Source organism: Protopterus annectens, chromosome 3.part0 (assembly GCF_019279795.1).
Source record: "Protopterus annectens isolate FY-2018-M chromosome 3.part0, PAN1.0, whole genome shotgun sequence".
In the NCBI taxonomy this organism is placed as follows: Eukaryota; Metazoa; Chordata; order Ceratodontiformes; family Protopteridae; genus Protopterus; species Protopterus annectens.
Genome location: NC_056731.1, coordinates 770,025,569 through 770,046,941, shown reverse-complemented (window position 1 = coordinate 770,046,941; position 21,373 = coordinate 770,025,569). Strand labels below are relative to the sequence as shown.

The 21,373-nt window shown below is 42.4% G+C and overlaps 1 protein-coding gene across 4 annotated transcripts in view; it reads left to right on the top strand.

The window, feature by feature from the left end:
• Nucleotides 1-21,373, top strand: part of LOC122796547 (collagen alpha-1(XV) chain-like) — a 1,635,928-nt gene that overhangs the window by 1,076,649 nt on the left and 537,906 nt on the right. For all 4 annotated transcript variants that reach the window (XM_044065114.1, XM_044065113.1, XM_044065111.1 and 1 more), the window contains 2 exons: nt 8,500-8,643; nt 13,955-14,023. In XM_044065114.1, coding sequence (XP_043921049.1) covers nt 8,500-8,643; nt 13,955-14,023 — 213 coding nt within the window. The remainder of the gene's footprint in view (nt 1-8,499; nt 8,644-13,954; nt 14,024-21,373) is intronic.

The window sequence follows — 21,373 nt, the reverse complement described above, 5'->3', positions numbered from 1 at the left end:
TTTCCTTAACTAGTCTAGTCCAGATACAGATTTGCTATTTCCAGAACTGTTTGTAAGCTTCTGAGCCACCAAGCATTCTGTGTTAGAGGGAAGCCTTCTAGCTTATCAGTGGGAGTGGTAAGCACTAGGTAGCTTTCCTACCACAAGAGGAGTGCTTTCTGGCCCAGAAATTGTTGTTTATTGGCCATTTGGGCAGATTATAATCTCTTTCTGGTTTAAAAGCCCACATTTGTATTTGTTTCCCACCTTTCCTGTAACTAGTCTAGTCCAGATACAGATTTGTTGTATCCAGGACTGTTTGTAAGCTTCTGAGTCCCCCAAGCCTTTCTGTGTTGGAGGGACGCCTTCTAGCTTATCCGTGGGAGTGGTAAGCACTAGGTAGCATATCTACCACAAGAGGAGTGGTTTCTGGCCCAGAAATTGTAGTTTATTGTCCGTTTGAGGAGTTTTTCCATCTCTTTCAGCTTTCTGGTTTAAAAGCCTGCATTTGCGCTTATTTCTTGCCTTTCCAGTAACTAGTCCAGTCCAGATACAGCTTCACTGTCTCCAGGACTGTATGTAAGCTTCTGAGCCCCCAAGCTTGTCTGTGGTGGAGGGAAGCTTCCTAGCTTATCAGTGGGAGTGGTAAGCATTAGGTAGCCTATCTACCACAAGAGGAGTGGTTTCTGGCCAAGAAATTGTAGTTTATTGGCTGTTTAGGTAGTTTTTCCATCTCTTTCAACTTTCTAGTTTAAAAGCCCATGTTTACACTTGTTTCCAGCCTTTCCTGTAATTAGTCTACTCCAGGTACAGCTTTGCTGTATCCAGCTCTGTTTGTAAGCTTCTGAGTGGTGCCAAAAAGTCTGCTCTTCAATTTTTCCCTTAGACCTGCTAGTTCTCTCCCCTCCTGCACTTTTACTAGCTTATTAGTCTAGCACTTTACCAGACTTCTTGTAGCAGTTATTGTAGCACACAAAAGTGCTACCAGCACTAAACGTTCTACATGGAAACAGCTCCAGTACTTATTATTAATGCCCACCCCTCCAGTCATGTCTAAAAGTCAGTTCCCTGTACTTTCTCCTATTAACCTGGTGAACTTGGGCATCCTGAGGGAAAGTAGCAACTGCCTCATGTACACTGACAACCCTCTCCTCTTACCTCCCAACACTCTAACTTGCGAGAGATGCACTTATATATCCAAATTGTAAGCCATAAACTCTCCAGCCAAGACAGGAATAGCTGGCCAAGAGGAGAAGGTCAACATTTGCGCCACACCATATGGAACACATAGCCCTCCAGAACGCACACCAGCACTGCCTTCACATAAAAACACAAACCACACACCACCACCAAAATCTACCCAGCAGCAGAGACCTCCAAGGCAGAAACGCACTCAACCATCACAACACAACACTAATCATGAGATACATAACCCTCCTAAACAGTGTGCCACTCAACCAAACCCCCTAAGGCAAAACAGCATGTCCATCACACTAGTCATAGGTGACTCGATAGTGAGGCACACTGATGTCCCACTCACTTAGGTTGAATAAGGAGAAAGTAACATTCAGCTGCCTGTCAGATGCCAGGATCCACCACATAACGCACGCACTCAGGTCCCTCAACAACAGGTACAAATATGACTCTGTCATTGTACATATGGGTGTGAATGACCTGAGACGTACCTCCTTGGACTACATGAAAAGAGACATGGAGGAGCTCTCGGATTATATAGCCAGGCGGGTATGACCCTAGCCCTGAGCAGCCTCCTACCATCACCCAGAATGATAACACAGTACAAGCAGAAAATGATTGATTTCAACAATTGGCTAAGTTTGTGGTGTCATTGTAAGGGGATCCAGTATCTGTCTGCCTGGGATGACATGATTGACAGACCTTGATACTTTGCCAGAGATGGCCTGCATCTGTCACCCCTGGGCTTCAAGATACTGGTCAAGGCTCTTGCCACCCCTATAGTGCCTTTTTTAGGTGGTGTTCAAAAGACCAAATTACTACCGTAACAGCTACAAACAAATGCAATTTTAGGGTAATGCTGCTCAATGCTAGAAGACTAAATCTCAAAATGCACTTGCTCAAAGCACTCCTTAAAATGGAGAACATCGATATTTGTGCTGTAACAGAGACTTGGTTCAAGGCAGCAAAAAGCACCCCTGCACTACCAGGCTATAACTCATTCCACACCTTTCGGCCCCAGAACTTGGACTGAAGCTCCAAAGGCAGTGGTGTTTCCATATTCATAAAGGATGCGCACACCTCCAGACTGGTAGCACAACATAATGCATCAGAGATACTTCAGGTGCAGCTAACAGTGGTAAGACAGCGATTCAGGTTGTAGCTTGCTATAGGTCCCCAACCATGTTCCAAGACTCACACTCCACATTCCTAAGCATCCTGGAGAATATTAGGGTCCAACCTAACACACCCATACTAAGTGACTTCAACTACCCCTCCATTAAGTGGGAAAACTACTCATGTACCAATGCAATTGCCCAACATTTCCCAGAAATGATTAATTCCAGTGCCCTGGACCAGCTCGTTCTAACCCTTACTAAAGGTAGCAACATCCTTGACCTGGCCATTACTAACATGGGCGACCATTGCTCTACACCAGTAGTCAACTCCTCCCTGGTTAGATTCGACCACAAATTAATCACCTTGGAAATCCACCTCTCTCCCACCCCACCCCCCAACCCCGCAAAGGCAACACCATGAAAAGCTTCTCCAAAGCTAACTTTGGGCTCCTAAAAACAGAGGTGGCTAACTTCACGGCACCCATACAAATGGAGAATAGTTGCATGACCACCAAATCATACACCAATACACTGCACAAACACGTACACAAATGCATGGATCTTGCCAAACCCAATAGAAGCAAGATGCTCTCCTCCAAAAAAAGGAAGCCAATTTGGTGGTCCTCTGCCATAAACAAACTTTACAACAGACACTGATGCGGAATAAGGTGAAGTCCCAAGACTGGAAAAACTCCCTTATCAGCTTCAACAAAAAGTTGAGATCCTTCATCAAATCCTCTAAAGCTAGCTATGAAAACAGAATTGCAGCAGATAGTAAAGACAACCACAAGGCCTTCTATAGTTATGTAAAGAATCTCCACAGCAATACCAAGATTTGCTCTGAGCTACTGTACAATGGTACCTCCTATATCGAGCCAAAAGATATTGCCAATATACTGGCCAACAGATTCAGTGCCAACTTTACCCCTCTCTTCCCCACCAAACGATTCATCACAATACCAATAGATTGCCAGGGACCCAGTATTACTGCTGCACAGCTTAAAACAGCACTGTCCAAGGCCAAGAATACAGCTTTTATGTAACTTAACAATATCCCTGGCTGGGTTCTATATGAACTACAGAGTGAACTGACACTGCACCTGTGTGCCCTGTTCAATCACAGCCTCCCCTCAGGCTTTGTCCCTACCGAATGGCGCACTGCTACAGTCATCCCTCTCCACAAAGGAGGAGCGACTACAGACCCTAGGAACTATTGCCCCATTAGCCTGATAAGTCTGATATGCAAAGCTATGGAATGCATCATCATGGACCTAATAAACAAGGATATAGGGAATCTCAAAACTCTGGATCCCACACAGTTTGGTTTTGTGAAGGGTAGATCATGCCTGCTCAACCTGGTCAACTTCTTTGAGTCAGTCACCAGAGCTGTAAGGCAAGGTGGGTCATACAGCCCACCTTGATCTGGCCAAGGCCTTTGATACCATTTCTCACTCAGGAATCATAGAAAAACTCACAAAGCTAGACATCAACCCTTATATCACTAGGTGGGTTGAAAACTGGCTCACAGATAGAACCCACAGTGTGAAAGTAGCTGACTCCAAGTCAGACTGACGACCTGTCACGAGTGGAGTCCCGCAGGGTTTGGTCCTGGGTCCTCTCCTGTTTGGTAGCTAATTCTCTGAAGTGCAGGCAAACACGAAGGGATGTTGGCTGACCAAGTTCGCAGACAATTGCAAGTTGGGAGCTATTATTAACTCTCTGATGTTGACATCCTACAGAAAGGCCTAACTGAGACCAACATCTGGTGTTAGAACCATGACCTTAAGCTCAATGCCAAAAAATGTGTTGTCATCCCCTTTGGGATACAGCTGGTTCCCATGAATCACCGCATTGACGGTAGTTCACTGAAACACAGAAGGCATTATAAGAGATCTGGGAATACAGGTTGACAATAACCTCTCTTTTGACCACCACATTGCCACTGTGGTCAGAAAGGCCTTCTGTCTGGCACATCTCATTACTAAGGGTTTTGCATCCAGGAAGAAAGAGGTCTTTGTCTCCCTCTACACTTCCCTCATTAGGTCAATCATCGAGTACAATGCCCCATTTGGCATGTACCTCACTAGACACCTGCAACAACTGGAGAAGCCGCAAAAGTACCTCACAAAGAGGATCCTAGGCCTTAAACACTTGTCCTATATAGACAGACTCAAAAAACTCCAACTATTCTCTGTCTCATATCGCCTATTTAGAGGTGATCTCTGCTTGACTTACAAAGCCATGTCTGACCCAGCTCTGTTAGAAATGTTACATCTAAATAAATCCCAATCCCTCCGCACCACACACTCCAGAGACCTCAACCTCATTATCACAATCAACATAACCTAGAGACCGCCCATGCTATGGAACAGACTTCCCATACATGTCAAACAGAGCACCTCACTGGCCCTCTTCAAGAGAAATATTGATGAGTGGATGGAAAATAGAAAATTCACCCCTGGGATCACTCCAGTGACTCTATTCGACAGAGGCACTGGGAACTAAGGTCTGCTGGCATGATGCCAGGGTAATCCTATGGGCTAGGCTTGTAAAAGCTCCAGGGCTATTAGTTTAGTACACACCTATGAACCTATGAATCTATAAAAGCTCAGGGAGTTGGGACTTATCCCCAGAAAAAAAGGTTTTATTGTTTGTTGCCACTTTAGGAGTATCACTCTTTTGAGCTTCTGATACCTAATGTTTTAGACCTTTTAGTTTCATATAATAACATTTTGATTAAATGGAACACAATGTAGTTATTCATAATGGATCCAGAAATGGGTCAGTGAATATATACTTAAACACAGAAACTTGATATCATACCATTAGTAAATTGGGGGAAAAATTATCCCTTCCATCAAAAATCTATCCCTAGGTAGCACAAACAGAAACAAAAAAGAAACCTGCATTAAGCCAACCCTTACAGATATCAAACATTATAAAACATTTACAATAGTATATACCCAAACTCTTCCCCAAAATACATGAAGCAACATTAAAGATGAGACTTAAAATACAAAAATCTCCACAAAGCAGGAGAAACAAATGCTAGTCCTCAAAAAGCAGCTATGGACCACACAAGTCCTTCAGTTTCTTCCTCTTTTGTTAACCAGAGCTGTCAAAACTCCATCTGACAAGTCACACACTCCTACCATATCAGTGTACTACCAAACTTGGCCACAGAGTGAGGAAAACACTGCTTCACTGGGATGCTGGACCGCCTGAAGAAGGTGGTTGTCAGTACTTGTGCTGAAACAGTGTTCAAGTCGTACTAATTTGAGTACTACGTTATGAAAATACTTGTGATTTTTTTTGCTAATACCAATTATTTGTAAGAAAATTGTAACATTGCAAGTGATTATACAAAGAGTAACATAATTTTGTGGGAGCAGCCTCTCCTATACACATGAACAACTGATTTCAGATAAATGCCCATTCGTTATCTTCTAATCACAGCTATGTGAATGTAAAGTGAAGTCTTCAAATTTTTGGAGAGATCCAGTAAATATATTCTCCAATAACTCTTTCCAAACTAATACCAGAAGTATCTTTTGAGATGTCATTAAAAATAAATATATCCAAATCACCCTACATTGTATGTTAGTTGTATCTCACAGAATAATATAAAACTAAAGAAAATGTACAAACTCAAAAAAATTCTCCCATCCCATTCACTCCAGCCCCATACAACCAAGTCCTTTTTACAGATGTTTTGGACAGGGTATGGGAGGCTTGGACAGGAGGCCATAGAGATCAAGCCTGCCCATGCCAAGAACACATCAACTTAAAGGAAATGAGGTCAGTTCTATAAGCTCTACAGACTTTCTCAAATCTTTGGAAACCAGGCACTTTGCTGGTGCACACGGACAGCACAGTGGTGATGTGGTACATAAACAAACAGGGAGGCACAAGATCCTACCTTCTGTGCAGGCTAGCACAGGAGGCCTGGCACCTAGCTTCTCAGATGAAACTCTCTCTCTCTTTCAGTGACATACATTCCCTCCCAACAGAATGTTTTGGCAGACTCTTTAAGCAGAGACTTGGAAAACCCTCACGAATGGTCATTGAACATAGAGGTGTTCAAGGCTATAGTTCTTAGAATGCATCAGATAGACCTCTTTGCCTCCTCCAAGCACCACCTGCTTCCTCTGTTCTGCACAAGGAATCTGACACCTTGCGCCTGGAGGACAGATGCCTTCTCTTCCACATGGCTAGGGAGGTTCCTTTATGGGTATCCCCCCTTTACCTCTGCTGCCAAGTTTTACACTCAGGGTCCACAAGGAATAACAAACTCACCTATTTCTGGCACCTTTCCTGGCCAGGAAAGCACAGGTTCCCAATCCTGCTTCACCTACCAAAGGTAAAGTTTTGTAAAATCCCATGAAAACAATATCTTATCACCTAACAAAAAGGATAGCTCCTTCATCCCAATCTGAACTGAATCACCCTGACCCTCTTGATGACAGGATTTTAATTCCTACATAACACAACTTTTCTGAAGTGATAACTCAGAGTCTGCAAGAAGCCAGGAAACCTAACAGCAGTAGGTCGTACATGGTCAAGTGGAGGACATTTTCCATCTAATGCTTTAAACAGAAACTCCAATCCCTTCTAGCAGACACCTCCACAGTACTTCAACACTTGTGTGACTTATTACATTCAGAGTTGGCCTATTCTTCCATTAAGGCTTGATTATTGGCCATTAATCTTTGCTTACCCTAAGAACCCCTCTCATGTCCAGGGCAGAGGTTAAACTTTTCCTAAGGGGCATATTACACATTAAACCCCCACATAAACATATTACTCTTCATTGGCACCTTAATTTAATTTTGGAAAAGCTAACCTTACCTCCTTTTAAACTAGCTGTTTCAACTACTTTAAAGTTCTGCACTGGGTAAACAGTGCATCCATTGGCCTTGACTTCAGGGTGCAGGGTGTCAGAATTCCATTCTCTCATTGCTAATCCTACTTTCCTCATCTTCCACAAAGATAGGGTGAGCCTCAGGGCCAATCCTTCCTTCATGCCAAAAGTGGTTAGTGAACTTATTAACAACCAAGCAATTGATCTGCCTGCCTTTTTCCCTAAACCCTTAGAATATGGGGGAAAGTATATTGCACTATTTAGACGTTCACAGACAACTGAGATTTTACCTAGACAAAACTAAGCAAATCAGAACAAAAGTCAGCTGTTTTTTTTTCTTTTATGGAATCCAGGCTAGGACAATCAGTTTTCCAACAATCTATTCCTTCCAGGATCTCAAAGGCTATTATCTTCTGCAACCCTCACCCTGGAAAGACTATACCCTCCTGGCCAAAAGTTCACTACACTTGAACAGTAGGATCCTCTGGTGTGTTCTTCAAGGGTGTGGATACCAGTTCCATTTTAGAAGCAACTTCTACTTCATTTGTTCACACCTTCACAAAACGCTACAAGTTAGATGCTTTCTCTAGGTCCAGGGTGGTGTTTTTCAGAACTATTCTGTCTGGTCTCCTGGACTCCTCCTCCTCTACTTGTTCCTCTTAAACCTACCAGCCTTTCTGTCTATAGCTCTGGAAATCACCCATCTGTTAAGAATACTGTAACAGTGACTCAGTCAGGAGATAGTACAGTTGTGTAAGAACTTATCGTAACAGTAGATGTCCTACTGATCACTGTTGCAATATTCCTTCCCTCCCACCTATCCCCCTTTTTATCACTTCTTTTCTTCTTATAGGCAGTAACACTATACCTTACATATGCACATACACACACACACACACACACACACACACACACACACACACACACACACACACACACACACACACACACACACACACACACACACACACACACAAACACACACACACGCACATGCGCGCACACACACACACACACACACACACACACACACACACACACACACACACACACACACACACGCACACACGCACACACACACACACACACACAAACACACACACACGCACATGCGCGCACACACACACGCACACACACACACACACACACACACACACACACACACACACACACACACACACACACACACTACTGTGTAGGGTTTATATAGATAGGTCCTTAAATCTACTCAAAACAAATGCATATTGTAGCACAGCAGGCATAAATAGTGATAAGTACAGAAATACACAGCTTTATTTGTAATGTTTGTATGTTTGAGGACAGAATCATGACTCTCTTTCCTTTCAGGGTGAAAAAGGAGACATGGGTCCAACTGGACTTCCAGGTAAAAATGGGTCAGATGGACTTCCTGGACTTCAAGGACTGCAAGGACCACCAGGGCCACCAGGACCTCCCGGTCTCCCAGGACCAGTGCTTAGTGCTGGCTTTGAAGTAAGTGTCCAAGTATAACCAAAAAACTCTACTACTTTATTTTCTTGATGTGGAAACAATTAATGGAGTTGAGGAGCACTTTCACCATTTGGTAGTAAAATAATTACCATGCGAACTTCATGGTTAAAATGAGTCACAACCATATCTCTCAATTGTACATATTTTTGCAGAATGTCCAGATTTTTGCCTCATATTTTTTATCTGTTTTTCATAAAATTGTGGTTTTCTGACAAATCATTTGAGTTTCAGAATTAATACCCTTTAGAAAATGTTTGCTAATCCAAAACATGTCATTCTATCAATTGTTCTACATTTGTAAACAATATTTAAAAATTGTTCTTATTTTTGGCCTTGTGTCACCCCATTATTTATGGCTTTGTCCAGATTTCTTGGTCTAAGAGGTTGAGAGGTGTGGTCACAACTGATGTCAGAGTTTGTTGTGTTGTTTTTGCTATTTCTGACATACTCACAGTATGGCACTAGTGTCTGCCATTTTGGAGTCAGTATTTTCAGGTAAGTTGATGACATTTCAGAATTATAGTAGTTAAGACACATTCTGCTTGGTTTTGTCATTGTTACAGTTTTGACCTTTGTATGGGATCTAACCTCTGTTTTCTTATCATGCTTTTTGTTTTGTATAGCTGAATCTTTACCTGGAGTTGTTCTGGAAAATTGTTTTTTTTCACTGGTCTTGTGAGTGTAGGCCAACTGATCAAACCAGACTAAACTGAATGTGCTTTTCAGACAAAACTGACTGAAACTACACAAAACAATTTTTTTCTGTCTTGGAATGAAACCCCCTGGTGCTCTTATAAACATGATAATCATCTGCAAGGTCACTAACACTTGATGAAAGGAGATTCTTTTACTGCAGACCACCAGTTTTGACAAAAAAAAAAATAAAGAAAGGGGCATTTTGATACATCTTTGCCAACCAAGTGTACAATTTCATCTCAATTGCCTTACTGGCAAAGAGGTGACAGTATATATTCAGCCTGAAAAATTAATACAGCACCCCCTTCCATAAATGAAAAGTTACTTCTTTATTAACTAGCATAATGCAGTCTTTCATGTTTTGGCTCCGTTAGGTACCTGATAAAGCCAACTAAGGAAAAGCTTCAGTATTGCTATTAAATAAAAAACTGTAATTGCAATTAATTTGCAGGTAGTTGTCAAGAGGTGTAGACACTGATGTTAGAACCCTTTAAAAAAATTATACTTGGAAGGGTTCCTGCTTTATGTATCACACATATCACTGACACGTTTGGCTCTGTCCATTATGGTTATATTTATTTTGATAGCTGCCTAGGGAACTTACTTATACTAGCATCAGAGACCATGAGGTCATGCAAAACAAAGTTTCGATTCATCCACTCCAAATTTCTTTTACCAATAACACCACTATTTCTAAATGTAAATTTTTGCAGTTTAAGCCAGAGCATCTCTTTTACTAAGTACTGTTATGTATAAACTCTTAGAAAAGGCACACTGCTCAGCCCTAAAAGTCAAACTTCAGCTATTAAGCAGAGAGCCAACTTATTCCCTGAGAAACATTAGTTTAGTACTTCTTGGGTGACCAGCATTTAAACTAACTTTCACTAAAAAGCATTCTCAAAAATAGCTCCCTCTATATGAATTGCCCTCACTTCCAATATCAGGGAAACAACAAAAAAAATCTTTTTGTATTATTTTATTATTTTTCTACTGCAATTCAAAATTGCACTAGAATCACACTGAAGGGAAATGAACAAGTGTCGTTGCTTCTGTCTTTATGCATGCAAGCCCTCACAGTTGACTTGTTAAATCACTCACCGTAGTATTTCTGCTGATCTCAATACTACACAAGGCACAGTTGGCTGCCACTGTAGACTGGCCAGGAGTATGAGCTTTCTCCATTCTTGCTAATCTACAAAACAATAAGTAACAGCATCAAGAATGGATTTTGCAGTAGCTGCAACTAAAGAAGAAAAGGCTACAACCTAGAAAGCATGTGTAAATATGGCCTGGCCACTATTTTATATACTATGTCATGTCCCTGCTTCTGTGTAGTGTCTATTTTATCCTTAACATATTTTCTGCAAAATACTCAAGCTCTAATAGAAATCGCATCACTTCATAATTTAACAAACCAAATAGCTACCAATGAAAAGTATTACTACTGAACATTCTCATATAAATGTTGTTCCCTGAAATATCTGTCTTTTAAAGAACATAATCGTGTAAGGTGTGCCATCATGTGAATCTTGTTGCCAGAAATGCCTGTCTTGTAAAGAACATGTTCATGTAAATAATGTCATAATTATGTATATACAGTAATCTGGCATGCGTGTTTTGTAAAGAATCATCATCATCAACCCACTTTTTCCAATTTTTCTACATGGGGTCAGGGTATTACATGAACTGTTGCAACCTCTCTCAATTCAGTGCCACTGTCCTACCTTTTTTGAGAGTCATGATTGACTGTCACAGGTGTTCTTTCACACAATACATCCACCTTATTGCCGGATGTTCTCTTTCCTCTTGTATTCTTCCTATCTAACCCAAGTTATTTTCACCAAATTGTCTTCTGCTTTCCTGCACATGTGCCTGAACCACCATAATCTGCTATCTTTGACATTCTCTGCAATTTCATCCTTTCTTCACCTGTCACACAGTGTGCATCCTACCACTCATCTCAGGCACACCATTTCCATCACATTTAGCTTTTTCAGCTGCTGTGCCTTCACTGCCCAGGTGTCTGTACCATACAGATGTACTGGTCACACCATTGTTTTGTACATGTTACTACACAGACTATACCTGACATTCCTTGTGCCACTTGGCTGCAGACCCTGTGATTCTAGATGGAATTGTGGGAACACAGTTTCTAGGTGACACTTACTGGTAAAGGAGTCACACAGACAAAACACTTTAGACATTAACTGTGGTAACATACCTCTCAACCTCTTAGTGCAAGAATTCTGGACAAAGCCAAAAATAATAGGGGACTAAGAACCAAAAATTGGGACAGTTATTAAATATTATTGTTATAAACCCTGAAAGTTGATAGCATAACAGATTTTGCATTAACATGCATTTTATGAAGGGTATGATTTCTGAAACTAAAATGTCTATCATTATTTAGTGACTTTAGTGTTTAATGATTCAGCACCATTGTATGTGGAGCAGACCAAACATATTTGGCAAAATGTGAACATTCTCTGAAAATCTGGACAGTTTAGAGGTATGCTATATGCCATATCAGAGATAGCCACTCAGTAGTTAAAAAATTGGCTCTAGTTGATTTCGTCACATGGATTAATGTTGTCAAAAACTGGCATAGGTATTTGCCAGTGGTAAGTAGATTGAGGACCCAAACTATGCCAGGGGCTCATGCTAACAGTGGAAGAGGTTTATGCGCCTCTACTGGTCAGTTTGTGCCTCCATAAATTCCAAATAAACTGCTGGCCACACAGTGTCTAGTTGTCCAGACTGAATTACCTGGGATAGCTCTGTTGAGCAAAAGCCGGATGTAAAACCAATCAAACTGCCAAACATGAACTAAAGATTGTTACACTGAATATTGTTTAACTGACAGGACACAACTTCAAAGTGGATGATGTGATGTAAAGATAAGGAGGCTGCCAAATATCTTGTGTGTTCAGAAGACAAGGTGAAAACACAGTGTAGTAAAACCAGTTGCAGGACCTACTAGGTAAAGCAGGACAACATGAGCTGGCGGTGATAATAGGAGACCTGAATGCTAATGTTGGGAAGACTGAATTGGTCAACAAGGGTGGGATAACAGGAATAACGGAGGACAGGCCATTCTAGACTTCTATGTGGAGCTGAAGAATAATGGCTACTGATATTAAAAATCCCCTGGATATTATTTTTATGAATTTAGTTCTTCAATGTTTGTACTAAATTAAAGTTATCATCTATTGTACAGCCAACAAGACTGCAGTGTAACTCATCATTCATATTAATTACATACCCATATGCCTGCAGTAAAAACGCCAAGTTACCATACCATGATGTGGTATTTTGAAATTCAGAAATAAATTAGCTGCCTTGAGGAAATACCTTATTATGGACCAATTTGCATGTCTCCAAATAACATTGCCTACTGCTAAGTGCAGATCAGCATTTCTTGTGTTAGGTAACTGTGTTGACAGCCACATTATGGAAGCAGAGACACCCCCCCCCCCCCAAGTCACTCTTGCACTCAATTAGACACAGTAAAACACACATAAGCACACATCACTTATTCCACACCGGTCCCTGCTCTCAGATCATCCATGATGTCTCCTTTTCCCCTGCCCATGTAGATTAGGGATGGTTACAATCAGTTCACAATGCCAAACATCTGAGTTAATCACTTCATATCTATAAGTAAATTCATGCTAGGGCACAATATTACAAGCTTGGGAGGTATGCCTAAAATTTACTGTCCCTCCCCTTCGTAAATGATGATGTGTTGCAGGCATTGCATAACATCCATGCTGTTCAGTGCATATTTTAAAAACATCTGCTGCACTAATGTATTGCTTAGTACAGCAACCTAATGCAGGAGTTTTTCATGGTAAGGGTACACAGTTCACAAAATTTTCCTCCCTGTATATTTTTTACTTTGTTTATTTATTTTTTACACATCTCCCTGTTGTCTAGTGTTCCCCTATCCCTGTTCTCTATACAGCTTAAGTGCCAGTAAGGCATGAGTCTTTTATGGTAATCCCTGTTGTCTAGTGTTCCCTCCACCCCTATACCCTTACTGCTTAAGTGTTATTAAAGCATGTGCATGTCATAGTAACCCCTGGTTTTAGTGTGTACCCCCCATGCAATGTTGTAGACTCTTCTTGTTAGTCTAGAAGTATATGGTGGTATGACAGTCACCCCAACCCACACACTCACACCCACATAGATTTGTTTCATATCATTAAAATCAATACTTTAGAGTATTGTTTGCAGTGATTCACTTGAAACAACCAAATTTATGACAGCTTTAATATTTTATTTTCATTGAATATTCTCAGAGACTTTCTTAACTTGGTTTAAAAAATTCAACAGACCTCTTGGGGAATATTGCAGAGCATTTTAATTTCTTGCTCACTCATATGCTGGATTTTAATGTAGTTCCCCACAGCTGAATTCCAGGACATGTTTCTTTTTTTGAAAACCGTTAATAATAAACATATATTTCTTTTTCATTAAGGTTGTTGCTTATATAATTGTCAGAGTGGAAGTATTACTTTCACTCTCACTTGCTTTTGTAGAATATATTTCCACAAGAAAGTAAATAAAGGTTGGGCATTTTTCCTGTATGTTTCAGGATATGGAGAGTTCCGGAAGCATTCCTCAACTGAGTGCACCTCCAATTCCTGGACCAAGAGGACAGCCTGTAAGTGTTTTATTGAGAACAAAGGTTTGATTATGCATTATTTTACTTCAGATTTTTTCATTGTTTGTAATATATGTAAGTTTACTTTGCAGTTAAGATTTGAAATAACATAATATTAAAAATACTAAAAATTAAGAATGATTAACCCCATCAAAAGAATTATTAACCACATCAGTGCAGTAGTTATTGTCTGATGGTTGTTTTCCTTAAGGTAATAATACAAACAGCTCATTCTGTATATCTTATGATAATTCTGAATGCTTTGTTCCATGTTTTCCTTAAGAAAATTATTAGCACTGCATATGACTTGGAAGTAGTAAAATTATGATGAGATTTGGGGTACAGCCATTCAATTCCATTTTCTTCTCACAGTTTCTTATTGTTGCTCACCCAGCCTCCCTGGTGTTTAAAAACTGGATGCATCTCACAAAAAGCATTTAATACTTTCCCTATAAAACCGCTAAAGAGCTTGCTCTTAGATTAGCAATCTTCTCTGTAAGCAAACTATGAACCTGTTCCATGAGACATTAATTTAGGCAGTTGTATATATTGGTGCGGCTGGAAAAACCCACATTATTTCTAAGCCAAGCACAGAAAAATGTACTCATTTGAGTGCAAAGAGCATGCCTGGCTACATCTTTGAAAATAACTGGTCCACCAGTATTGTTGAAATTATGAGGTCTACAATTATGATTCTCAGAAGAGCAAAACTGCAAGTGTGGATGGGGAGGAATTTATACTAAGGTAAAGATTATATCTCAAGCTAACCTACAAGTATGGATGGGGAGGCATTTATACTAAGGTAAAGATTATGATATCTCATAATAGCAAAACTGTAAGTGTGGATGGGGAGGAATTTTATACTAAGGTAAAGATTATGGGCCGGATTCACGAAGGCTTGCACGGAGTCTAAGAGTAGAGTAAGACTCCATGCAGCCAACATGTCCGCCGAGCGATCCAGGAACAGCTGGTAGGGGTGTGCAACAGAGCTCCCAAAACGAGTCCTAGACGGACAGGGCTTGGATATGCAAATTACCTCAATTGCAGGCGAAGGCTATGCAAATGAGGTAAATTTGCGATCCAGGAAACCCGAACCTGTCCGAGTAAGAGTAGTGTTATTTGCAGAAATGTACTCAGTTGACAACTGAGTACGGTTCTGCAAATAGCAAAACGGAGCCGTGACAGCTCCAAAAAAAGGATGCATCCAGTTGAGGAAGCATGCCAATGGCTAAAAATACGGCCATTGGCAATGTTCACTGATGCAAAATAAAAATAAAATATTTTTTTTTTTCATCCCGATCTCTGGGGTTTAAGCGTAGCGCAGCACCGTGCAAACACTCTGTGCTCTAAAAAAACAGAAAATCAATAATTAAAATCCACAAATGTGGATTTTATTGCTATTCTGAATTTACAATGCAAGGGAATGGCAGGCTGAAGTCAACATGGCTACCAAGTAGAGGTTGCTAAGGGGAGAAGCTCAGTCTAAGAGATGTAACCAAGCATTAGTAGGCAATCCTATGCAAATGAGGGTTAGGATAGTGAATCGCAAGTTTACATAGCAAATGAGCACAGTCAGTGGAGTGTAGGAGTAGGATAAGGGGAGTAACAGAGTAGAAGATAGGTGACATCACGAGGTGGGTATGTATGAAAGAAGTGAAGCTCATTGGAGCAGTGTCATGTGTTTGCTGTCAGTTACTCATCACTGGAAGAGGTGTGTCAACAGGTACCCTAGCTAAAGGCAAGAAATTGAAGGTGTATGCCATGGATAACACTAAAGTTTCTTGTAGAAGTGCTTGCAACGTGTTTGCACGCGGGTGCGCGCCCGTATATCCGAGTAAGACTGTGTGCCCGCATGTGCGTGCATCTAAGCTGGAGTAAGCATGTCTAAGGTTGTTGAAATGTGTGTAAGCGTGTATGCGCTTGTGTACATGCGTTTTAGCAAGAATAAGCAAGTTTTAGTCCGTGTAAGTATGTGTGAGCGCGTGTGAGCTGGTGTGAGCTTGTTTGCGTTTGTGTGCGCGGCGCTGCCCCCCTGAGGAAACAGAAAGGGAAAAGGAAGCAGAACAAATAGTAGGAAGTCAACCAAGGAGTACTAGCAGAGCTAGCAGGTGAAAACAATCAGAATCAGGCAATTACACAGGCAGTACACTAGCCCAGCCCAGCACTTAAAACTCTGCAAACAACATTCCACTATGTTTCTCTCAAGAGACACTGCAACACTGCAGTAAGCTAATAGAAGTGAAAACTGAAAAAGCTTTACTGAGACAAAGAAATGTTAGGTGCTGCCATTGCTGTTATAAGGTGACATATGCAACATGCTGAGGGTGGTGACAATGCGAATGCTGCTGTACAATCCACAGTGAGGAGACGGAGAAGAGTGTACAGGCCCAGAGTAACCTACCAGGGGCTACATGAGCTGGAGATAGTGGAGCGCTATAGAGTGGACAGAGATCTCTTGCAGAAAATTGTTGAGTTGTGCAGGCCACGCCTCACACACAGAACCAACAGAGGGTAACCCATCCCAGTGGAAACCAAGGTATGTGTTGGCCTAAGAATATTAGCAACAGGTACCTTCCAGAGACCAACTGGTGATATGATGGGGATATCACAGGCATCAGCATCCAGGATACTGCACCAGTTCCTGGATGCCATGTCAGCACATGTCGGTGATCATGTACATTTCCCCAATTCCCGTCAGGTATTGGCCAGCAATATGTGTCTCTTCCAGCAAATAGCGGAATACCCTGAGGTAGTGGGTGCAATAGACTGCACGCACATATGCATCAAAGCACCAGCCTGTGAGCGGGGTAGGGTCTACTTCAACTGCAAGGTCTTCCCCTCCATCAACTGCCAGGTCATGTGTGATGCCCAGGAATGTGTGTGCTGGCTGCCCTGGAAGCTACCATGATTCCCATATCTGGCATCTGATGCAGCTGTACCAGACATTTGCCAATGGGGACATCCCTCATGGTCACCTAGTGGGGGATGCTGGCTATGCACTGGAGCCGTGGCTGATGACACCCATCAGAAATGCGCACACACCTGAACAGGAATGCCATAATGAGGCACACGCACAAAGACAAAATGTAATCGAGCGTGTGTTTGGCCTGCTCAAGTCACGGTTCTGGTGCCTGGACACATCTGGTGGAGCCTTGCAGTACTCACCAACTACATGTATCCATATTGTCATGGTATGTGCCATACTACATAATATGATCCTGCGAAAACAGCTGCAGCAGGAGCAGCATAGGCCTGGGCCAAACAGCCCCCCACCATTGCCAAGGCCATCACAGGCAGAGCATGACTCGGAGGAGGAACAACCTGAGCCTGCCCCAGTAGGCAGAAGAAGGCATGCCCAGTATGCTTTGGCTTCGGCAAAGAGGCAACACATAGCACATACACTGGCTCAGTAGAAACCTTGGAAATGATACCTCTCTCTCTGACGCACACAAATAGTAAAAGGGATGCCTAACTTGACACTACCTGTTTCCAAACATGTATAGGGAGTGCAGTATCTGCATCTGACATAGGCAGCCCTGCAGCACCACCCGAGGCATGATTGCCATGTGTTAAGCAATATAAAGCAGTGCTAAACAGCTTTCACCACCATTTAGTGTATGTAAAGCAATTTCACATACTAACAGTAGCACAACTGTGGTCAATGTTGAGCAATATTGGGCAATGTTCTGTAATGTTGGTTAGTGTTGAGCAATGTTGGACAAGCCTGGTCTATGTTGGGCATAGCTGAACAAAAGCCAACATGCTCATATTTACTTTACTGGCCCTTAAGCAGTCTGGTCTGCTCAGTATTAAAATATAAAGCAGTGACAGGCCTCAAACCCAGGATACTGTGCACTACAGTCATTGTACTGAACCACTAAACCATGACAGTATTGCACTGGTCAGCCTGTATGAAGAAATGTTGATGAGGCTATGCAATGTATCTCATGGAAACCCTGCAGGCACAGCGTAATCCCTGTTGAGTTATGACACAAAGGTGAGCCCTGCAGTAAGAATAGAGCCTGATTTCCAACACACATATAGTATAATTGTTAATATTGGTCATGTTCACACACATCAACAAATGTACTGGACTTCAGACAGCAACATACTGAAAGGTCACACTGGGCATGCTCACACACTTGAATAAATGAGACAAATGTCAGGCAGCAAAACACTGAAAGGACAGAATGGGCATGCTCACACACTTAGGCCATGTCTGAGTATAGCAGTGGGCCACACATATCCGGTAGTTGCATGTGTTAACACAGGAACCTCTCAGTATTCACCAATCTGCCATGTGCACACAGTTATATGACAACAGACACATATATAATATGTTGGAACCCTGTCATAATAAAATATGTTCTGCAGGTACTTAGGTTGTTCATAGAAAGTGTGAAAGCAAAGAAAAGAAAAAACCTGCAATCAGTATCATCAATAAACAATGTGCATCCCGAACATTACCATAGGTGCATAGGTTGATACTAGCCTATCTGCCCTAGGGCATGTATAAGCCTAGCCAGAGTGTGTGTGGCTTTTGCAGCCCTGTTAGATTAGTAGACTGTGCCTGTGAATAGTAGGACACACAAGATAGGCCTTTTACATTTGCTTTATTGTGCCTCTGTCCAGCAGGGAACCAGAAGAGATTCCAGGGGTAAACATACGATCACCCATCCACTCATCAATATGTCTCCTGTAGGGGGTCAGTGGGGGGCTCAGCTTATACGGGACTGGGATCCCATTCCAGAGTGAGGGGAGTGTCTGGGATAGAAATGTGTCTGTCCAGCATGTCCTATAAATATCTGTGCTGAGGTGTACGTCCCTGGAGCGTGTAGCTCTAAGGGATCCGGATATTCTGAGGTGGAGCATGTCCATTAATTCTGTGTTGGACATGGCTGTAAACAACAGGCATAGATCCCATCCGAGTAGGTGGTAAGCGACTGAGTAGAGCTGGAGTTACTTTAGCCGAACTGCACAGGGCATTTGTGTGAGTACCTAGATCCACTTGGTGAGGTACTTTTGTGGCCAATACAGTTGCTGCAGGTGTCGGGTAAGGTACATCCCAAATGGGGCATTGTATCCAATCATGGGCCTCATGAGTATAGAGGCACAATGACTTTACTTGATCTAGATGTGAAACCTGTTGGGATAGGGAGGGCTATATAGAATGTCTGCCTAACCACTATGGCAATGCGATTGTCAAAGGCAAGATTACAAACTACTCATGTCCCCATATCCCTAACAACTCCTACCATACTTAATGTATTAACACCTATGTGGTAATGTGTGGGCACTATGTGATTCCCAAAGGGGATGACTATGCATTTAATGGCATTCAGCTGTAGGCCATGGCTCTGGTACCAGTTATCCATCTCTGTGAGACCCTTTTGGAGGATGCTTGTGCCAGCTGGAGAGTCAAATATGGCACCCAGTTTGCAGTCATCTGCTAACATGGTCAGCCATATTCCTCCTGCGTTAGCCTGTACGTCAGAGGAATATATACTGAACAAGACAGGTCCCAGGACTGAGCCTTGTGAGATGCCACGTGTAACTGGTGTAGAGTCAGACATGGCACCTGCAATACATACCATGTGGGTGCTATCCCTGATCCACTTAGCAATCCATCTTGTGACATTTGTGTCGATATCTTAGCTGGTGAGCTTATGTATGATGCCCGAGTGGGGTATTGTTGTGAAGGTTTTTGCGAGGTCCAGGTAGGCTGTGTGGACTACCTTCCCTATGTCTATGGACCTGGTAACTGTTTAAAGAAGTTGACCATGTTCAAGAGGCAAGATCTGCCCACAACAAAGCTGTGTTGTGTGTAGGACCCAGTGCCTGTAGGTTCCCGATGTCTGTGTGTATGAGTACCATGATGATATGCTCCATAGCTTTGCAGACCAGGCTAGATAGGCTTATAGGGCGATAGTGTCCGGGGTCTGTTGTGGCACCACCTTTGTGGAGCAGGACCACTGTTGCTGTATGCCATTCCTTGGGTACATATCCTGTAGTAAGTCTGATATTGAACAGTGACTTCATGTGAGGGTTACGTTCGTCATGAAGCTTGTGTAAGATGCAGACTGGGACACCGTCCGGTCCCATTGATGCTGTGTTGTCTGCTTTGGAGAGGGCAGCACTCACCTGATCATCTGTGATGTCAGGGAGGCTACACTCTTGGGATGGACATTTGCTCATTAGGGGGGATGGGGGGGGTGACATTTGCACTGAACCTGTTTGCCAGGATGATGGCAATGTCTGTGGGTTCAGTGTATGTATTGTCATTTTGCAGTAACACACAGCATATCTGGGAGTTGGCACCCAGGTTCATGACATAACTAAAGAAGGTCTTGTGATTGTTCTCAGTGTGTGGTGCAATTTACCTTTCAAAGTGGGTCTTAGATGAATTCATGAGTGAACGTAGCTTCTTGCTAGTACTGATCAGAGATGCCTTCCCTTATTGGGATTGTGCTCTATCATGTAGTAGCTCCCTCCTTTTGTTGTATAGCTTATTTATGGCTGTGGTCCACCAGACAGGTCCCCTGCCTTTGGAGGAGTGAGTCTTGTCCTTATTTGGGATAGCACGATCCATGCATTCCAGTAAGTGTCAATAGAATGTGTTTGTAAAGGATTCAGCAGTCTGAGCCATACTTACCTCTGTCCCAGGGTCTTTGAAGGATACCACCTTGGTTTAGAGAAGTGTGACATTTGCTGTTGATAAGTACTTCACCGAGAGAACCTAGGATGGGGAAGGGATATGGATGTCCAGTGAGATAAATGTATGGTCTGACCTTACCAATGAGGGGCATACCTCTGGTGTGGAACATGGAGTCCCCATGTTGGTGATGATCCGGTCCAATATGTTTTCCCCTCATGTAGGTGTGGTGACCAGTTGTGACATAGCATTTGTGTTTAGAAATTCTAGCAACCATTGGGCGAGGGTATTGTGGCTTGAGTAGTATTCCCAGTCAATGTTTCTGCAGTTGAAGTCACCCCATATAATGGTGTTTGTAGAGACTGTCATATCCTCCAGTGTTCCCAGGAAAGCTGAGTGGGGTTCCTGAGTTCGGGAGGGTAGTCTGTAGCAGGCTACAAACTGAAAGGCAGTTTTGCCCACTGTTAGTTGCACATCTATGGTCTGTGATGCTTCCTGCGGTGCTACTAACCTGGAGGTGTGTGTATCAGTGATGTATACGGCTACTCCCCCTAAATTTGTTGGTCGGTCCGAGTCTTGTGGCCGAAAAGCATGGTATGAAGTATAACCTGGTAGTACTGGTGTGCATTTGGGAGCCTGAACCAGGTGTCTGTTACTGCACAGATATCGACATTCACCATACTGAGGAGAGTCTTGAG